The 15,119-nt window shown below is 36.6% G+C and overlaps 1 protein-coding gene across 1 annotated transcript; it reads right to left on the reverse strand.

Annotated features, from left to right (window-relative positions):
* Nucleotides 1-572: 572 nt before the first annotated feature.
* Nucleotides 573-12,969, reverse strand: atp6v0a2b (ATPase H+ transporting V0 subunit a2b). Its single transcript, XM_067519996.1, has 20 exons — nt 12,411-12,969; nt 11,957-12,035; nt 11,445-11,542; nt 11,192-11,329; nt 10,962-11,059; nt 8,586-8,712; nt 7,177-7,259; nt 6,978-7,071; nt 6,062-6,274; nt 5,494-5,644; nt 5,006-5,145; nt 4,727-4,884; nt 4,463-4,553; nt 3,637-3,755; nt 3,340-3,550; nt 3,076-3,195; nt 2,842-2,961; nt 2,614-2,731; nt 2,277-2,448; nt 573-2,183 (listed from the first exon to the last, which is right to left on the reverse strand). The coding sequence occupies exons 1-20, from the start codon at nt 12,525-12,527 to the stop codon at nt 2,081-2,083; spliced, it is 2,550 nt and encodes an 849-aa protein (XP_067376097.1). The 5' UTR covers nt 12,528-12,969; the 3' UTR covers nt 573-2,080.
* Nucleotides 12,970-15,119: the final 2,150 nt, after the last annotated feature.

A 15,119-nucleotide genomic window follows, 5' to 3' on the forward strand; every position in this document is an offset into this window, starting at 1 on the left:
CACATTTGTTTCCGGATTGTTGACTGGGAGGCAGGTGCCTGTTCGCTCTTGCTGCGTCACTCGTCTCTTGAACTGAAAAGCTGTTAAAATGTTTGTTTTACAGTGTCCCACGTATTACTTCCTGAGGGAACTATTTGCATATTATTCCAAATTCATAGTTTTGCATTCCATCACGATACAGGGATCAATCAATAGATCAAAAGAAAATAAGAGATAAAATAAATATACACAACTGCCACTGTTGGGGAAGATTATCTACACTTTAACAATCCAAAGGTTTACACAATAAACACAAACAGCAAATTATACAAGCATTGCAGAAATAATAGGATGCTTTATCAATAATTCATTAAAAAAAATACCAATTGATATGTTTTGACATTAAAAAAATAGATTATTTTCTGCTCTTCTTCTTCTTCACCCCTCCTAAGTGGTTGAAACTGTTGGGGTAGCCGGATAAATTGAAGCCAAAATATTTTAAATATAAAATGCTGCTGCACAATGTTGATACAGTGTATTGGTACTGACCTCTATAAAGGTCAGCTAAGCCAATATATAGTAACAAATGCAAACACAACTCAAACTCTTTATTACAGACATAAGGCGGAACAGAAGATTTTCTTATAAGACCTGGGGCATGTAGTGTTTGTTAATGAAAAAAAGAATCTTAATAAAATGAATCGAAAGATTGGGGCTAACATTGCAAAAACACTAATTACAATAACCCTTAAAGCAACCTATAATCACAATTCAATGTTAGTAAAGGCAAATGCTTGCTAACCAAACATCACTTGGTCCAAAAAAAAATGCAACTGATAGTTCTATTAGGAAGATATTATTCCATCATTAAAATGTAATATTGAAAAACAAAATCTAACTCAGTGGGAGTATGTTACAAACTGCTTTGCCAATGAAAAGGACCCGGCGTCCCAAAACACATCCATGTAATATTAACTAATTCACAAAGCAGCTTATTCCATTTACAGGACTGATTGTGTTGAATATAGGAACATTCAAGTTATGGGCCTGCTACCAAGAAAATTCAACAAATTAATCCATGGAATGTTAAATTGCACATTAAGTAGCAGATGCATAGGCAACAATGTGATTCGCAAGTGTAAAAATCATATTTCTTAATATTCATCTTTAATTCTAATGCAACATTTTAAAATAAAATATATTAAAAGGAAACTGACATTACATACATCTTGTCACACACATCTTGGCTGGGCACTTTTCAGTACAGATAATTCAAATATCCTTTGTATGATCTTGGTAAAACAAAGTAAGAAAACAAGGGAAACTGAAGAAGGACACAGTAGGCTGTCATTTGTCTGTACTTTCATAAGGCAGTCAAGTGCAAATTCAGTAAAAACTGTATAACTGAAAGGTGGCTCATTATCCAGTGTATCAAAACCAGATCCTTAAAAATGAAACTCACCAAAGAAAGTTGAAATACCTGCAGTAATATGCACAATTAAGCCACAATTAACAAAAAAAACTAGATACGGTAGAGAAGAAATTAAACAAAACTAATAAATATATGAAGGCAATATTTTTTTTCTTCAAGGAAAGGCTGGGTGTCATTTTATATCAACAATTTTCATGAAAACAAAAAGGAAAAAATGTACACTAACAAGAATGCAGAAAAACTTGGGGCCAAGCATTTGCTTATTACTTTTAAGTTATCTCATACTGAAATCATACACCTTTTAAGTGATCCATTTTAAGATTGGAGAATGTGGTGTTCTATTCAAGTAACACCAATAATTGTTACTAATAAGAACATTTATGGATTATATGGGTTACATTTTAAGCTTGAGCCTATAACTTCAACCTTACAAAATTGTTCTTTAGTGAAGCATACTGATTTGGTAATACAGAGTTCTATAAATCTGCAATAAGAAAAACATTTTCCACCCATACTCTCTGTACTGTCTTTATTATAGAAACTGTTTTAACAAAGTAGCAAATTCCAGTCCAAAGCTGAAGCTCACCATAGAATTTCTTTACATGAAAAATCAGAAATCACCCTAATGACTGTAATATGTTGTTATAAGAGTTTTACCAGATAGTCCTTTCACAGTAAACCATCATGATCAAAGCTGGAGGGCAGAAGAGAGAATGAAAAGGGGCAAAACTTGACTCCAGTCCCACTGTAGAATTTAGACTGAAACTCCACCCTGCAGAATAAACGAAGCCACTGAAATACTTCAAAGCATTTTGATGTTGCCAATAATACAAGTACAGCACTTGAGCAGTTTCTGTTATCTTACCAATGCAATCGAATAGCATGTAGGAATGCAGAAAGGCCCTCCATTACCAAAAGAATCGAAACAGTGAGGACGGCAAACAAGCCAAACACAGGCACCAGGAATAAAACCCCAAGTCTGGTGTTCATTCGAAGTCCTACTCGCATCACCATGGTCCACAGCACCTCTGATAGTTCTATGAAAGCAGAGTAATAACTTTAGTAATATTTAGACTGATCCCAGATCTGTCATTCCTGCACATATAATGGCATTGATGTAGGTTCTTTTCATTGTGTGCTTGTAAAAACTTTGTGGAGGGACAAACTACTTTTGTGTGATACAACAAAACCATCATACTCACGGGCATGTGCCAGGCTTAGAGCCCAGAGCCTTAGGTAGGAAGCGGTGTTTGAGATACAACCCAGGCAATACTCTATGGTGTGGATAGCCTGATGCAGGAACTCATCTGCAAAGTCAAACTATTACAACAACAAAACAAAACAAAACTTAACATCACTGACACACACAGTAGAAATACAGTATATCAATGGTTGCATATACGGAAATTTAGGATTAATGGTGTGAAGACCTTCTCTGTCTGGTGCTCTCCGCTAGTAGAGAAATCACTGTGGCTACTTCCCTCCTCCATGTCATGAGCCCTCATCAGGCAAAGCTCTTCGTCACTGCTATGTCGCACACGCTCATATCCCTGAGGGAAATACACAGGGAAACTACTTAGATAGGCCTATTTACATTCACTCTAAACCAGTGCTTACACAATTATACATACAGTCAAAGGTTAAGCTGCAATAGACAATCTCACCCTGTACATTCCTATGCGGTGGTTTCCATTTTTAAGCCAGTAAAGGTAGACAGGTTTACCAAGGAGTAAGACAGGCACAGAGAGAAGAGCAATAATCACCAGAAATATCTGCAGGCCAGTCTGGAAGATGAACAACAACACTGCATTATGAGCTGTCTCAGTGACATCTGGGGTGTATTTTTAAACATTAGATTAATCTGTTAGTTAAGAACATGCATGTATGTTACAATGCAGCAGGAATTGAGCTTTACATTTACTCCTCACCTGTCCTGGGTAGAGGGGCTGCACTGCATCACCCTGCATGAGGAACATATTTATGAAGTGGATGAGGATGCTTGGGGCCTGTCTGGAGTCCTTTACAGAGAAGACTAGCCATTTGTAGAAAATCATGAACACCAGGTAGCCAAACAAACACAGCAGGAACAGGAGCTCAGGGATAAATACCAAGTAGAGGTTGTGCTTCTTTCTGAAGTGCCTGTTTGTGTTGACAGAAAGAACTAAAGCTATAACATCTAACATTAAAAAGATTACAAGGTTAAAAAATAACAAACACATACTTACAAGTGATTGTATGTGCTCATGATGACCCCGAAGCTCATGTGTAAGACGCCCAGTATCACTGACATCTTCATCTTGTAGGAGTTCAAAAATGAAAGGCGGTTGGATGCCAAGTTCCAAATCTTTACAAGAGAATAACATTTAATATAAGAGATAGTTTTCATGGATAAAAGATTAACCAGCAATGTTATTTAAATTCTATAAAAAAACTATAAAAAAGAGGTTCTAATAATGTTACTTTTACCCAGGTGTTAAATAACTTACACAGCTGAATTCAACAATATCTATTTCTATCATACAAATTATTTTCCTCAGTGAATAGCATAACCTGTAATTAAAAAAAAAACTTTTATTTTTAATGCACTGATCCAATTTACTATTTGATCATCAAATGTCATGGACTCACATTGTTTTACTGACCCTAAACCAATATAATCATTTAAACTCTTTCCAATATGATTATGATACAACATGTCCATTAAGAGTGTCTTGGTTTGAAATTGTTCACTAATTACACCCATATTGTCTTGCATATAGGGGAGGTTCCTTATCAGTTCCACACAGTAATGTGCAAAGGTTGCAAACTTCACTGCATGGACAACATCCTCAATAAACAAAGCAGTGCAAGATTAAAAAGGTAGTTCTTTACCTTGAATTCTAGTACATAAAATATTTTTTGTATTATTGCTAATTTAGAGATGTTGGGGAATGTATTTCTGAATCTGACTGGATTGCAGTGCCTTGAGGTAATTTCAGTGTTTTGTTAGTATGATTGTAATAAAATGTCTATGTCATTCATGATCAGTAGTCTTATATATCCTCTACTCACTGGGTCAATTCCCAGGGGGTACGGTCCTTTGAAAACTCCAGAAACATTTGGATCCAAAGACAGAAAACGATTCCCTTTGATGTCATCATCTCTGTTGGGCAGAAATCAAACCATCAGTGTGTTTAATGGATGTCATAATCAAACAAATCCAGAAATGTACTTTTAAAATTAGCTTTATATCTTCAAACACGTATAAATTGTTCATAAAAAAATAAATAAATTTTTTTTAAATTTCTTGGCCTGCCTTGCTGTCAAAGTACTCACTTCCAAATTTTCTCCTCGAACATGGGTCTCACACTCCATGCAGAACCAAAAATGTTAAGGGACTTTGAGAAACAGTCATTGTATATCAGGCCAGTGTAGATGGAGAACAGACCCATTAAGAGGATGATATAACGTCCTTCAAAGAATGTGTTCCATATCTGCACACACATTAAATCATCAGCTATACTTCAGATGCACTGCATACCACACACTGGTGTAATTAAGGTTATTTGAGCTCTAAAATGTGAATCAGGGAAAAATACACAGATTTGGTGCTACCTCATTCCTGGTGTTTTTAAGTTTCCGACTGTTCTCGAACAGTACCATCCAGGCAGCAAAGAGAGCCATGAGGACCCCGTGGCCCAGGTCCCCAAACATTACAGCAAACAGGAATGGGAAAGTGATGATTGTGAAAAGAGCTAAAAATGAGCCCCCCACCCAAAAAAAAGGTACATTTATATTTGATTACTGTTGCGCCACTAAAATTTAAATATTAAGTATATAAAAGACAATTAAAAATTAACATCTAGAAATAAAACATAGCACAAAAAACAAATATGAATTAAAAACCACACAATTATTCAAGTAAGACTTTTCCATTACATTTCAAACAGTATATAAAAACATGAGACCCTGTTCTAATCTTAGTTCTGGATTAGATTTTGGTCACTTGATGTCGAGCACTACACAGAGTTTTTACCTTCTGATATCTCCAATCTGATACAAACAACAACAAAAAACAACATATGTATAAATCAGCCACTCACCAGGGTTTACCTCTCGATAACTGCCCACTCCATAGGCATCCACAATATTCTGGAAGCCAGAGGTAAATTTGTTGGTTCTTATGAGGGTGGGAGGAGTTTCATTGGTGGGGATACGATTGACAAAGGAAGGAACTGTTGCTCCACTTTTTCTCTAAAATTTCAAATTAAATATCACCAAGTTAATATAAAGCAACTGTACCATAATTTTTAACATTTCATTAGCACTGCAAAAAAAGAAAAACAGTAGTTTGGCAAAATGCAATCACTCCAAAACCAGCTTAATAGTTATAAAAAAAAAAAAGTCTGTACAAATGGTTATTTCTCTTAGTACATCTTTTAAAATTCCAAATACAATGTGTCTTTCTCAGTCTAAAAAATGAATAAACAGTGGCCTTACAATACCCTGTTTTTTAAACTAGGAATGCCCTACACAGTATGTGCATTTATGATAACAATACGCCAATTTATGAAGCAACTGCCCAAGTTAAAAAAAAAAAAAAACTGAAAAAGGAAACCAGCAGTGAGGGCAAAGTCAAAAACAGAGGCACGCTGTTAAAAGGTTTCTCACCGATCCTTTTTCTAGGGCCCTCCGCAGAGTGGGGATGTCATTGACAGGACACCATACTTCAGCAATCAGACACTTGTTAGTAACATCAAAACTACACTGGTTCAGAACATAGTAGATGGCCTTCATCTTCTTTATCTGGATCACCCAGGTGTAGATGGATTCTGAAGCTTTGATAAGGACCTGTCTGAGGTAGTCCTCTGTTCTATGAAGTACCTGCACATAGTAAGACATGGTGTGGGACATCAATATAAAGATATCGACTTTCAAAAAAGACCTAACATTTTTTTAATTCATCTTTTGGAACAGACCATTAAGACAAAGATTTCCATTTAAAACAGGATGCATTTGTGAGAGTATGTATGTTTGATTAAGAGAAACGGAGATGAGAATAAATCAGATGAGAAGAGAAGAAGAGTACTGTATAAATTAGAAAAGATTAAAAAAAACACAGTATTTAAAAAAAAAAAAAGACTATTCAACTTCCAGCTGATGCCTCATGTTTGTCATGTGCTGCAGGGAGTGAATGAATCTCTTATTTGGTAAGAGAGGGTAAAAGCTAAAGTGATTCACAGTGTCATGCCCGAAACAGAAACTCAACTGGGCCTGTAACTGTTGAAACTGGCTCAGAAGAAAACCATTTAGGTTAATATTTTACAAAATAAATCAGACATTTAGTGTAGGTGTTCAGTTTTTGTTGTACTGGATGTAATGCGATTCACCAGGCATGACATTTTCTCCTCATAAAACTTACTAGAAAAAACAAACCTGGAGAGCTTGCATTTTACGTATCTACCTTAATTTGAACAGTAACAAAATAAAAACACATAAATAAAAGTAAACCTTGAAGTGAACCACAAATAGAATAAATACTTTTATGTCATTAATAAAACATTAGAAAAAAAAAAAAAAGACATACTGTGTGCAGGTCCTGAATGCGAGTTCTTAGTCCTTCCACAACATCATTCCTCTCCTCATTGCTACTGGGATAGGGATATAAGTGGCAGTGGTAACTATAAAGAGAAGAAGTATGTTACCCACAACTCAAATCTAAAAGCAAAACAGATAACCACGTCAAAATATATCTGCAATTAATTAAAGTATTGTGAAATAAATACCAGTCACAGATTTTCTTCACTTTCTGCCCAATTTGGTCTCCCCAGTATGAAATGAGAAACACCACACTTTTGATAGGCTCACCCTGCAGGTTAAAAAGAAAATAAAGTTTTGTTTATTGATGATAAGACCCATATGCCTAACTGATAATAAAAGGAACTGTGTCATTTACAATAAGTCCCAGCGTAAGATTTGAAGTTTCATGTTCTATAAAAAAAAAAACTACAAAAAAACACACTATATATTTTATTCAAACTAGTGAACATAATACATGTAAACATGTCCTGCATCACATGCTTGGAAATGGTTCACTGAAAGTATGTCCGGGAATTCTGCTAGTGATCAGTGGCAGGCCTGCATTCCTGCCTCCTGGTCAAGCAGAGGAAATTATTAAGTGGATTAGTGCTGCCACTGAATATTACATCAACTTACTGTTACTGTGACAATGAAAACTAACTTCCCAACAGTTGCACCACAGGCCGTTTCAAATTTAGCCCATTATTTTAGAAATATAGATTTGATCACTGTTAAAGTAATTTCCTTTGCTTTTTTGTCATTTGCAAGGCTCCACAACATTCTGTCCCTTGCACAATTTCTTAAAGAGATTTTTAAGGTTAGCCTCATCTTTTGATGCTATCATCTTTTGTTTTTTTTAATTTTCAAGTTATTTTCATATTGCTAGCAGGACCATCATCTTAATTTTGCTTTTTGTTAGACGTCATTTTTAGTATTCCCTCAGATATCGTGGTGGACAGGTATAAAATATCAAAGCAAGTATTGCTCATCCTTAGAGCGTTTAAAAATGGATTACTTTTCATTACATATATTATCAATATTGTTTTGTTTTTTCCAATGGGAAGGCTTTGGATGAAGATTTATATTAAACTGTATATGTGTTTGGTCTGTTGTTGAATATTTGTGTTTCCTATCATTGAATTTATGAGTTTGGGGAGCTCCATCATATAAGGCTATATCTTCATGGCCTCTCCAGTGACATTTGTTCTATGCTACCCACATTTTTGCTGTTTTGTATGTACAAATGAATGAACTAAAGTAAACTACTTTGGTCATTTATGAAATTAACAATTTTTAACAATGGCCATGCACACACTAAAATAAACATTGCTACTTACTTTTAGTACCTGTCATTCTGCAACCTAGATTAGCTTGTTTATCTATACTGTAGACCTCTGTTGGTGTCCAAAAAAAGTTGTAAATTTGCAGTAACTTTTTACAGCAGCTGACTCTTGTCCCCTCAGACCAACATGAAAGATTTTTAATGGTTTACATTTAGTAATTTGGCAGGCACTTTTATTTGAAATTGTATTTTGATCTCACATGGTAATGCAGGAAATCCATAATGAAAGTATGTAAACTTTATTGCGGATATCATTTCCTTTGAAAAACCTACCGTGTCAGGATCTCCTAAATACTCCTCAACCTCAGCATAGCTGAGAATGGTGTAGCCTTTACATACTCTCCACATCATCCGCTCAAATGCCTCGATCTTTGTCCTCTGAATAAGCCCAGAGATGAAACTGCAAGATGGTGAGATGACATGCCGATACTGATCAGTAACAACTTTTAAAATCACTTGTTTATTTTAATGTTGTGGTGGACAGGGGCCAGTATGGGTACTCTGACTGATGTGGGGCTACACAGCCCAAAATAGTGCAGGCTGGAAGGCACTGTGTGTTCTGACACCTGTCAATCATGGCCAGCATTAAATCCTTTTTATGGTGACCCTGTCCACCCAAATATACTGTAAAAACCATGTTTAAAGTTGTGGCTGTAAATATATTCTAATACCAACATCTTCACACCATCACCAGTTTTCTTCAATTCTACAGTTCTATATTACAGGTTTTACAGTCATATTTTATCATTCATATTATTTTTAATAAGTTTTGTGGCATTTTAATTAATACATTAATATAAATATTATTTTAAGATTAAATGAATAATTAATATTAATAAATAAAACAATAATAAAAAACATACTTGTGTCATAATAGTTCAAAAGAAGTGGTAGTTCTAAAGGTTTGGCGACCTCATTCATTTTAAATTGGGTGGCCAAAACATGACATAACAAAACATGACCTAATTTTATATATATATATATATATATATATATATATATATATATATATATATATATATATATATATATATATATATATATATATATATATATATATATATATATATATATATATATATATATACACACACACACGCAAGTCAGTACACGCAATCAGGGGCCTTAGTAAGACAGGTGACCAAGAACCCAATGCTCACTCTGACTAAGCTTCAAAGATCCTGTGTTCAGAGACAGTACAAAGTTCCAGAAGGACAACCATTAGTGCAGTCTTCCACCAATCAGGGCATTATGGCAGCATGGCAAGATGGAAGCCTCCCCTCAGTCCAAACTCATTAAGCCCACTTGGAGTCGGCAAAAAAGCAACTGAAGGACTCAGACTGTGAGAAACAAGATTTTCTGGTCTGATGAAACCAACATGGAACTTTTTTGCTTCAATTCTAAAGGCCATGTCTGGAGGAAACCAGGCACCGCTCATCACCAGCCCAATACCATCCCTACAGTGAAGAATGGTGGTGGCATGAGAAGAAAATGAGAAGCATCATGCTGTGTTGGTCTTTTTCAGTAGCAGAGACTGGTGCTATGCACCTCAGTCTGGGTCGAAGATTCACCTTCAACATGACAATAAATCCTAAGAACAAAGCCAAGACAATGCAGGAGTAGATTAGGGACAACTCTGTGAATGTCCTAGAGTGACCCAGCCAGGGCCCTGATTTAAACCCTATGGAACATCTCTACAAAAAACCTGAAAATGGCTGTCCACCAACTGTCCCCATCCAGCGTGACTGAGCTTGAGAGGATTTGCAAAGAAGACTGTCAGAAAATACCCCAATCTAGGTGCAAAGTATATCACATCATACCCAAAAACTCTCAAGGCTGTAATTGCAGCCAAAGGTGCTTCAACAAAGTATTTTGCAAAAGGTCTGAATGATTGTGATATGTACATGCAATATTTTAGTTTGTTTGTTTTTTAAACATTTCTAAACTTCTGTTTTCACTTTGTCATTGATGGGCACTAAAGTGTAGATTAAAGAGGAAATAACTGTACTATTAGGCTGTGACATAACAAAACTGAAAAAAAGAGTATATGTAAATTTAAGATCAGTCATGTTTATGTACTTCTTCATTTGTGCACCTTTCTTCAGGTGAATTGTTCATAGAACAAGTAAGAATTCCGTTCATCTTTTTGTGTACGTGTCAAAGCAAAAACATTTGAGCCGCTGTGTTCTGTTCATTCCCTAAAGTATAGCCTTTGCTTTAGAACTACTGAAGTTCTTCTGGAATTTAGGTCCAGTGTTCCACCGTATTTAGATTTTGCGTATCCGTTCTTTACTTCCTCAAACTTTATTTTCAGTCTGTGTGAGAGTCCTGTGTGAAAGGACTTTGCATTTGCATGCCCTTTTATGGGCAGTGACAGGCAATTTGCCTGCTAAATAGGAAGAACTACTTTGCTCTTTCAACTTCAGAGTATAACAGAATATAATCATCTTAAGAACACGGGTGCCAACAATTTCTGCAGTTTATGAACATGTCTTGAAGAAAATTTGGAGGGAAAACTTGCCTTATAGAAATTTGTAGCAGCAAGCATGTGTTATACCAATGATATTACCAATATCAGGTTAAACCCTGAGAGATTCATACTACCTCCTATAGAATAAATTAACAATCTTGGAAAATTTCGATCCTCACCCCAGTTTGGCTCCTAGCCGTTGCATGCTGCTGTAGTCCATCTGGGCATCTTTTTCAAGGAAGGGAAACTCCTCATATTGTGCTTGTAGGTGCTCTCGCTAAAAGTAAAGACATGATGCAGGAGGAAAACAAAAAGAATTAAAAACAAATCAAAAATTCTAAGTGCCATACTGTTTCTTTAATCCACATTTGGTATATGTATTTTCTATATTAGAGATAAACACACTAACCTCAGTAGTTTTCTGTACAAAGTTGCGGGTGACATGCAGCATGTGTGTGTACTCTGTCAGCTCTAGCAGATTCTTCTGAAGCTTTTCCTTATTCCTGGTGACTTCACCTAACTCCACTTCCAGCCTCTGCAACTGCTCCTGTGAACACACACAGACACCCAGAGATCATATGAATAACAAATGCCCAAGAATATTATAGCTATAAATTTAAGTAAAAAAAATTTAAATGATGTAACACAAACAGTGAACAAACCATTATAGACATGACGTGTTTGGGTAAAGGAGCCACTGGGTTCACATCTCCTTCTGGGAGTGAAATATCTGTTTTCTTGATCTCTCTCAGAAGGTATCCTGATAAAAAATAAAGTGCAATCTTTTCTTAAGAGACAAACATAAAAGAAACAATCCAAACAGTACCGGGTTTGAAAAAGTTAAACAGTTTATGATCTCTTTATCTAATAAAAAAGATTTAGTTAAGCAAGTACAGCCTAAGTACAAGTACATTTCATTCAACCAAGGATCCACCCAGCTGACATTTTATAATGACTGTGGGGTGACTGTCAATTCAATTTAGTTAGAGGGCCTTCTGTGGTTTCACATACTACTGTTTTGATTCTACAGTCCCATCGTAGCGCTGTCTTGTTCTTGATCGTAACAAAACATTTGGTGTTGTGCCCAAGGCTGACAATAGCTACGTCTACATAGGACTCCACGAATTAATCCTTACTGCAAATTTGTACATAAAAGATAGACGTATATCCTTACCAAGAATCCGCTCCATTTCTTCACATCTTTTGATCTCATTAACATGTTTTCTTTGGAATGCACTGACACTAGGATTGAGCTGAAACAGGAATAAGACATTCAAAATAATCAAGAAATTAAACAATAGAATGATTAACAATCCTGACCTCCACTCATCCCTGGTAAAAAATATCTTGAGCATAAACTCATCATAAACCCAAGTAGTTTCACTTCACTATAACTGTCGCCTATGCAGTGAAAATGACTTATTTCTACGGAAAGACAAACCACTACAGCGTCTTATTTTCTATGCTATTAAAGTAAAATACTGTCTCATGATGTGTGAACTCTGAAAGTAACTACTATCCGCTAAATAAAGAAGCAATGCTAATGTAAATTTATATGCTCGCACTTAGTAAAAGTTCATGGAATCTTTCTTCCCTACAGGTTTAAATTGATGTCTTTCAGGACTCACGTCTCTGAACTCCACGAGTCCCAGTTCTCCGAGTTCATTGATGCAGTCGTATGCCGACCCGGACTGTAGAAACAGCTGCGCCAGACACATCTCTTCACCTCGGAGCAAAGAGCACATTTTGACAGTCCAGTCTGGTTTTCTCCTGCTTAATAGACGGGCTAATATCAGCACGCTAAAAGCTAAGGCAGAACTGTTTCTTTAGTCAACGGCGGTCAGTCAAGTCCGTTTTAACCCTTTTCCATGTTTCAACTCTGATGAAAGATCATTTGAGTTGCAAAACGCTGACTTAAGATAGTTTCAACTAACTAGCATTGTTACAGCAGAGGCTATTCCCTGTTAGCTAACAGGCTAACCAGTGACTGTCTTATTTTTGGACCAAAAAAAACTTGTTTTGTTTAAGTTTAATCTACAAATGTAAAGGAATCGGTATTTACGCGGTGGAATTTTCAAAATATGTGGACTAAACTCTTCTCATTGTTTACGAAGTTTTGGTAGACATTCCCCTCTCACGTCCGTAACACTCCACGTCACTTCATAGTGCTCGACTTCCTGCTGGAGACTGCGCAATACACACCGTCACTGATCGTGGTGCTTTTCAGCCCTTAGCGAGGTCTGAAGGCAAACATCATATAACGCTACGACTAGTAATAATTATAAATAAACACCAAGTTAAGATGAAAGCGTAATCGTTCTTTTTTTTTTTAACAACCTATTAAGCTATATTGTTGATCAGGTTGGAGGTTGAAACATTGTACTATAAATATAAGAAATACTGCTTAAAGGTAGAAGAGTCTTTATGAAACAGCAAATTGACAATGTTGATTCTGTAAATATTACGTTTATAGGAACAATAAGGTTTATGGCTAGATTAACCCTAGATTGTGGCTACATTAAAAAGAAAAACCCTGTTTGCAAAAACAACAGAGGAGACTGATGGAAAAAGTTGTAACCAGCCAAATACAGGCCCCCTTTTTTACCTTGACTCACCTTGACAAATTACTTATTCATTTATATATTGACAACAGAGGCATTGAAAGAGTCAACAATGAGATACAGCTAAATTACTTTTAGTGTTCTGCTTAATACTAGTACAATAATGCACTTGTGGATGACAACCCCTTAAGAGAATCCCTAGACTGAATTAACCCAAAATCAATCAAAAACCTTTTATTACTCTATTCAACAATAAAGGCAGTAGAACTGAAATCAGATTAGAGATATTCACAAAAGGCCAACCCACTTTCCAAATGCATCAATAAAAATGTTGTGGTCAAATGTATGTTGAGTGTTTAAGACTATGTGACAATAGCAAAAAAAAAAAAACTAGAAAAAGCATTTCCAAAAAGTGAATGCACTGTGAATGCTTCAGTGTTGAAAGGATTTACCAAGCAAGGCTGAAATAAAATGACACTTTTTTATATACAAGAAAACTTCAAAGCCAGTTCGCCTTAAACTTCAAAATCCGAAATATCAAAGATATTTAAAAAGCCATATTGAATTTATAATGCCCTTTATAAGGTGAATGTTTTTAAGTTCGAATAATGTTTCTCAAGAAGCCTTCTCTTTCTCCCTCTGTAGTGGAGAACTACAGACCTGTCTCCCTCCTTCCTTTTCTGGCCAAGACTATGGAACAAGCAGTCTTCAACCAACTCTCAGACTTCCTTTCCAAGAATAACCTCCTCGATGTCAACCAGTCTGGCTTCAAGAGGGGTCACTCCACGGAAACGGCACTCCTGACTGTTGTGGAATATCTTCGAGCTGCAAAAGCCACAGGTCAATCATCTGTCTTAATTCTACTTGATCTATCATCAGCCTTTGACACTGTGAACCATCAGATACTCTTGTCCACACTCTCTGACTTGGGCATCTCTGGACCAGCTCTAGACTGGCTTTGTTCTTACCTATCAGGACGAAGCTTCAAGGTATCCTGGAGGGGGCATCTTTCTAACACTCATAGCCTCTCTACCGGTGTGCCGCAGGGCTCAGTTCTTGGTCCTCTCCTCTTTTCTATCTATACTTCATCCCTAGGTGCCATCATTCACTCACATGGTCTTTCCTATCACTGCTACGCTGATGACACACAGCTCTTCCTGTCCTTTCCACCGGACAACTCCACTGTCTCATCGCGTATTTCTGCCTGTCTCTCAGACATCTCAGCCTGGTTGAGTGAGAGACACCTTCAACTCAACCTCTCTAAGACCAAAGTCCTTGTCTTCCCAGCCAGACCTTTGATGCAACACAACATCAGCATCAACATTGGATCTACAGTGATTGTCCCCACTAATTCGGCCAAAAATCTGGGGGTCATCATCGACGACGAACTGAGCTTTAAGGACCACATCTCCTCAGTCTCTAGGGCTTGCAGATTTGCTCTTTACAACATCAGGAAGATCAGACCCTACATCACAGAATATACAACCCAACTCATTGTACAGGCGCTGGTCACATCTCGTCTTGATTACTGCAACGCTTTGTTAATGGGGTTACCGATATCCACAATCAAACCCTTGCAGATGATCCAAAATGCGGCAGCTCGCCTAATTTTTAATCAGCCAAAAAAGACCCATGTCACACCACTTTTTAGATCTCTACACTGGCTTCCTGTTGCTGCTCGCATCAGGTTCAAAGCTCTGTCTCTTGCTTACAGGGTTGTTAACTCGACAGCTCCCGCTTACCTCAACTCACTCATTCAAGTCTACAATCCTTCTC

The sequence above is a fragment of the Channa argus genome, chromosome 11 (genome assembly GCF_033026475.1).
Source record: "Channa argus isolate prfri chromosome 11, Channa argus male v1.0, whole genome shotgun sequence".
NCBI classification, from domain to species: domain Eukaryota; kingdom Metazoa; phylum Chordata; class Actinopteri; order Anabantiformes; family Channidae; genus Channa; species Channa argus.